The 5,893-nt window shown below is 36.0% G+C and overlaps 1 protein-coding gene across 1 annotated transcript; it reads right to left on the reverse strand.

Annotated features, from left to right (window-relative positions):
- Positions 1 to 1,972: 1,972 nt before the first annotated feature.
- On the reverse strand, positions 1,973 to 4,972 carry LOC120083894 (cysteine-rich receptor-like protein kinase 29). Its single transcript, XM_039039803.2, has 7 exons — positions 4,123 to 4,972; positions 3,735 to 3,866; positions 3,500 to 3,627; positions 3,150 to 3,357; positions 2,799 to 3,036; positions 2,550 to 2,700; positions 1,973 to 2,467 (listed from the first exon to the last, which is right to left on the reverse strand). Exons 1-7 carry the CDS (start codon positions 4,961 to 4,963, stop codon positions 2,186 to 2,188), a joined length of 1,980 nt encoding a protein of 659 aa, XP_038895731.1. The 5' UTR covers positions 4,964 to 4,972; the 3' UTR covers positions 1,973 to 2,185.
- Between the last annotated feature and the right edge of the window lie 921 nt (positions 4,973 to 5,893).

The following is a 5,893-nucleotide window of genomic DNA, read 5'->3' on the forward strand; positions in this document are numbered from 1 at the left end:
AACTATGGCACCACTGGTAGCCTTGACGCAGAGTCCTTCATCTCCCTTCTAATCTCTGTATTGTATTACATTTTAGCTTGAGATATTAAGATATTTTGTGATCAATGAAAATCTTAATTCCTTCATTACCGTCTTCTTCATCATCTTCGTCTCTATCATAGTACATCTTTAGTGTTTATTTATCAAAGTCAATCACATGCTTAATCGTGTAGCCTAGAGATAGAACGCATGTAGCAACCCACCGAGAGGTGTGTGTTGTACGAGTATAGTGAGTTAATCCTCTTTGCTTGGTGAAAGGCTGTGGCACGCCTGTCTATGGGATGTTGCATTGCTTGTCTATAAGTTAAGTAGTTGCATCTAACTGCTTGAGAAAGTAAGGAATGGAACGCACTAAGCAAGGTTCGTATTGTTCTTAGAGATAGGCACAATCTTATGCTCAACGCAACCATGCACTATAGAGATATATTCATGTCGTTGACCACCGAGAGGTGTGATGCGTTAGTGCAATGAGCTGGGATTACTAGGGCAATTTAAGATAGTAAACATTACTATGCGTTATTGGTTGTTATGTCTCTACTTATTCTTATTGCAAGTCTTCTATTCCTCAATCTGTTTAGTTAGGAGTAGAAGTGGTGTGTAAAACATTTAAACCTTCTTCGCTTTATTTTTATTCTTATTCATCTCCTCAAACGCATCACTTCACAAATATTATTGAGTGACAAGTCCCCATGTTCGACCTCGGATTACCTGAGAAACTTGCGTTTGTGTTATACTTGGCACAAGCGTAAGAAAACTTGTGATAGGAATGCGTGATCATTGCATGCTAAGATTAACGCATCATCATTTCGATGCATGACCTCAGACGTATGGGAGCAAACACATCAGTTATGTCTAACGTATGATTTCATGTCCAAACCCATCCGTCCTTAAATGATAAAAACACAACAAAACAAAACGCGTCCCTAAACTATCCCAACAATAACCCACCATCTTTAAGCTTCAATTACTCCAAGCATGAACTGCATCTCATGCAGCTATCTTCCTTGCATGATGGTCTTCAATATATTGAGAAGATTGGAGTGAATTTGGGGCATGCAATCTTTAGAATTTTTGCTAAAAAAATTTGTGTGAAGAAGGTGTTCTTCAAAGTGGGTTGCTGTTGTGAGTTCTTCTCCTAATTCCCTTAATTCAAGCTTGTTTTGAATCCCACAACTCAATCTAGAGCACCAAGAGAATAGTAGGAAGATCTTGGGATGGTCTACAACAAGATTCAGAGAGATTTGCAGCTGGAAATCGAGATTTCAAGAGTTCTCCAAAGGTATGACTTGAAACTCATTTGTTTTTGTAAGAACATGTTTTAGTTTCTGCCAAAATTAATGAATTAGGGTGCTTATTGATCCTTATTGCTTCCGCTATGTGCTGATACAATCCAACATAGAGGTTGTCTCTCTCAAGATTTATCTTCAGAAAAACCTCTGTAATCAACGATGGCAATGGCAACCTTCCTCATCTTCTTCTTGCAGACAACTGAGACACTAAGTATATATAGTGAAATTATAACTGCCTAACTTCTTAGTGTGTAGTTTCTAATTTGTCTAACCCTCTTTCTTATGGGCAACTTCCCCTTTCAAAAGCATCTCAGCTTAGCAACTTGTGATTTGATAACATTAAATTTCATGCCCTGCCTTAGTCGCATGCTGCTTTGATTTGTTCAGATGCTGCCTGTCAGGTCACCCATACTTGCTAGTTAAGATTTGATGTTAAGTGCACTAGCATAATATATTTCCTTGCGTCAGATGGGTCCCAACACATACTTCTTGCATTGGCTTCTCTGCAATACTTAGTAAAATTTTTCTTGATTCTTGGGTTATAATGCGTCAGTAATGCATTTTTATTTTAAAGAATGCTTTTGTTTGTGTTGAAAGCATATATGCAATTTCATGTGTTTTTTTTTTTTACTAAAATGAATGTATTTCCATTATTTAACCCTAATTATTCCAACTTGAAGAGATCAATAACTTGTATGAAGTAGTGCTTGTTTTGACCAAGATAAAAAATCTACTGAATCTTGAAAATTTGTACATATTAATGCACATACAAGCCAGTCTCAAAATTAACGAGGATGTCGGTCTGTAATCGATGCTTCGTAATCGACTATTGAACGAAATATTCTTCGAGGACTGCCTCATTCCATCTCTATCACATGTGAACCAGACCTATCTAGTGAAGAAATGTCTGATATGGGTTTCCTATTCATGAAATCAGTTGGTGGAGAAAGTATTGGTAGAGTGATCGTGTCACTGTTAAGCATGAGAAGCACAGTGTCCATAGTTGGCCTGTCAGCTGAATTTTCTTGAGCACAGAGCAACCCAATGTTGATACATTTCATTATTTCATTAGTTGGGCCACCTCTCAGTATGGGATCTACAACATTTAGTGTTGTTCCTGCCCTCCAGTTTCTCCACGCCTACACCAATTCATTGCAATAAACATTAGTTTTCTGGTCATTGAAACCGAGTGTTGTAATTTAACGATATGTTTATTCTTACATAGCTTATAAGATCATCTATCTTCTCTTCCTGATAGAAAGAGCTGTTCTTTTGGCCAGTCACAATCTCCAAAACTAACACACCAAAACTAAACACGTCCGACTTGTTTGAAAATGCCCCATAGATTGCATATTCTGGAGCCATGTATCCCCTGAATTTGGACATTTGTGAGATTCAGTAGATGGTGAGAGGTAAGTTAATAATGTATACGGGAAAAAATTATGACTATGCTTCATAGAATGTACTTACTGAGTGCCGACAACTCTACTTGTATTTCCTCGTGTTTGACCTTCTTGAAACAACTTTGCCATGCCAAAATCTGAAATTTTAGGATTCATTTCTGCATCTAATAAAATATTTGCGGCTTTGAGATCTCGATGAATAACTTTAACTTGAGAATCTTCGTGAAGATAAACAAGGCCCCTAGCAATGCCTCCAATGATTTTGTAGCGTGTTTCCCAGTCCAAATCTTGACGTTTCAATGGATCTAAACATTAAAACAATGAGACTTTATTAGGCAGGACACAATGCATTATTGTCTCAATATACTCAAACTAAACAGAGCTTTGAAGGTATGCAAAGAGAGGAAAGGAAACATACCAAATATGAATTTATCAAGACTTGAGTTCTGCACAAACTCGAACACGAGAATCCTTTCGTCTTCGTGCAGGCAGAAACCGAGAAACCGAACCAAATTCCGGTGTTGAAGTTTAGCCACTAACAGGACTTCATTCTTAAACTCACTTTCTCCTTGCATGGAATTCTGGGAGAGTCTTTTCACTGCTATTTCTTGTCCTACAAGGCTTCCCTGTCGAAAGAATTAACAGGAAAACATAACTACCTGAAAGAGACTCTCCATTATTATTCAATACTGTGTTAAGAAGCAAAAGAAAGAATGAAAGCCAAGAATTTCCAATCCATTATTGCAAATGCCAAATTTCCTCACAGACCTTGTAAACAGCTCCAAATCCACCTTGTCCAATTTGATTTTCATCTGAGAAGTCATCTGTTGCTGTTCTTATAGTACTGATGTCAAATACCAAAGTCTCCAAATCTGCAGTATCATCCACTTCTGAACCTGTAGAACAATAAGTTAATGTGTAAGTTGAACTCATTTCCAAGTCCTTCCTTCAAAAGATAACACAAATATTGAATTGCTTATATCCTTTTGGAATGGATGCTTACTTGCAACTCCAACCCTTTGTTTTCTTGCTCTTAAGAAGATGAAGGTGCTGACCATTAATACCACAATTAGAACAACCACAACAGCTGGCAGAACTATAACGACGACAGTCTTCAATCTCTTGGACTCGTTTTCTGCAGAGGTAGATGAATGTAAAACTTAAAAGGTTAAATAATTTGTTTGGTTAATAACTTTAAGAGTTGTATATACTTAATCTCTGGTTCTACTTGTAGTCTTCCTCCTTAATTACCTACTTAGTTAATAAATTTGTGTGGCATAAAAGCATGAAATGGGTTGAAAGACATAAAACTCAACAAATTCCCCAAACACAAACTAAAAGTTGAAAGACCAAAACTTGCAAATTTGAAAAGAAAAAGGAAATGAAAAAACCTTCTGCCTTGGTGGTTGTATTTGGTGAAAGAGGGGGAGGTGAGACTGGCAAGAGAGGGGATAGCGGTGTCGGTGGCGAGGTCGAACGGGAAACTCTTGAAACAGCTGTAGAGTCAAAGAAGCTGAAAATCTCATACCGAAGATAACAATTGGGTCTAATAATTCTGGCTCCAATTTTCCCTGGACACCATGTTTGAACAACCCCAGCAACAATTTGCAAGCAATCCAGGCACTGTGCCTGTGAAATATCGGGCGTGCACTGCATCATCCCATAAACAATCCAATAATCATCACTGTCAGTAGTGACATTCCCAGCAGAAAATTTGAGCTTAGAATCCCCCATAGCAGCCTCCCCTGCAAGCTGAGCCAGCATCCCCTGCACCACCTGACCGAACCTCTTTTGGTCCATCGCATCTTCAATATTCCACATCCAAAAAGTTGGAATATCTCGGACAACCCCAACAATACGTCGATCCGAATAGCGAAACATGCAATTGAGGTACCAAATCGCGGCCTCCTTTTGATTGGGACATCTTTTTGGAAGCTCCAAAACAGAATCGTTGAGGCAACTACGGCAGAGCTCTGGGGTAACGTCTCCTCTGCACAGTGCGGCCGCGTTCACTCTGTCGGATTTTTCGCCATAGGAGACGTTGAGGAAGCCTTCGACAATGCGTTTGTCGGTCGGGAGAGAAGAGAGGATTCGTTGAAGATTGGCTCTGTATGTGCTGTTGTCTGTGTAATTTCCATTGTCGTTTGAACAACCGATATTTGGTTGAGCAATTGCAGAACTGATGAAGATGATGATGACGATGATAGAAAAGAGAAAGGTTGAGTGGAACATGGTTGCGTTGCCGCCATTGGTGAAGATTATGATGGGATTATATAACGATAAAAACTTAAACTTGGATTGTTGACCGTTAATGATTTCTGGTGGCAACATAATTTTGGTCAATTTAAATACTGATTAGTCTTTTTTTAAAGAAGTTTCATTTTTCAAAGAATGTTGCTGTGTCTAGAAGAATATAGGACTTTGAACTTAATTTTTATTTAGTTCTTAAAATTAGATTTTAAAAGGTAACATTATTATCATTCAATTTTGAATTTAATTTTCCTCTCGTCTTTTATGTTTCAATATTATTTTTTTTATCTGAATTTTTCACTAATACTCACTTTTAATCTTTGATATTTACGGTTTAAGTTCATGAATTTAAAATAATTATGATATATTAGTAAAACCTAATTTAATTGTTTTGGATTAATTAACAGAAATTTTTTAAAAAAATGAAGAGTAAAATTGTAAATCTTGAAATTCACGAATCAAATACAAACAATGTAAAAATACAATATTATGAAAACTAAAAATCAAATCGATACTAAACACAAAATTTAGACTAGAACTTCCATATTTTAAAATCTAGAGAACAAATAAAAATTTTACTACAAACTAACACCAAAAAAAATTTTCATGTTCATAATTTTTTTTTTTTTATCAAGAACACATACTTTAATTAGTTCCATATTCAAGTTAACATATTATATATTTTTTATAATAACATTATAGTGTGTGGAAAATTTTGAACTCACCTCAAATAAATATGTTGTAGTAGAAAAGTTATGGAAAATTTTTGATTTATTGGTAAGGAACATTGACCTAAAAAATTGTTAAAAATTATGCTCTAATTTCAAAAGATATATGTAAACTTATAAAAAGTAAAATCATTATTTTTTATTTTAATAATTGATCATCTTTAATAAATATTAAATTGTAGGG

The sequence above is a fragment of the Benincasa hispida genome, chromosome 8 (assembly GCF_027475165.1).
Source record: "Benincasa hispida cultivar pf3 chromosome 8, pf3_genome.v1.1, whole genome shotgun sequence".
In the NCBI taxonomy this organism is placed as follows: domain Eukaryota; kingdom Viridiplantae; phylum Streptophyta; class Magnoliopsida; order Cucurbitales; family Cucurbitaceae; genus Benincasa; species Benincasa hispida.

What these genes read in the sequence shown, in the direction of transcription:
- LOC120083894 (XM_039039803.2), bottom strand. Translation starts at nt 4,963, where the DNA reads ATGTTCCACTCAACCTTTCTCTTTTCTATCATCGTCATCATCATCTTC. An exon ending in ACAAAGGGTTGGAGTTGCAA is followed by an intron (nt 3,628 to 3,734) that starts GTAAGCATCCAT and finishes ATTGTTCTACAG; the next exon opens with GTTCAGAAGTGGATGATACT. An exon ending in AGTAGAGTTGTCGGCACTCA is followed by an intron (nt 2,701 to 2,798) that starts GTAAGTACATTC and finishes GTCCAAATTCAG; the next exon opens with GGGATACATGGCTCCAGAAT.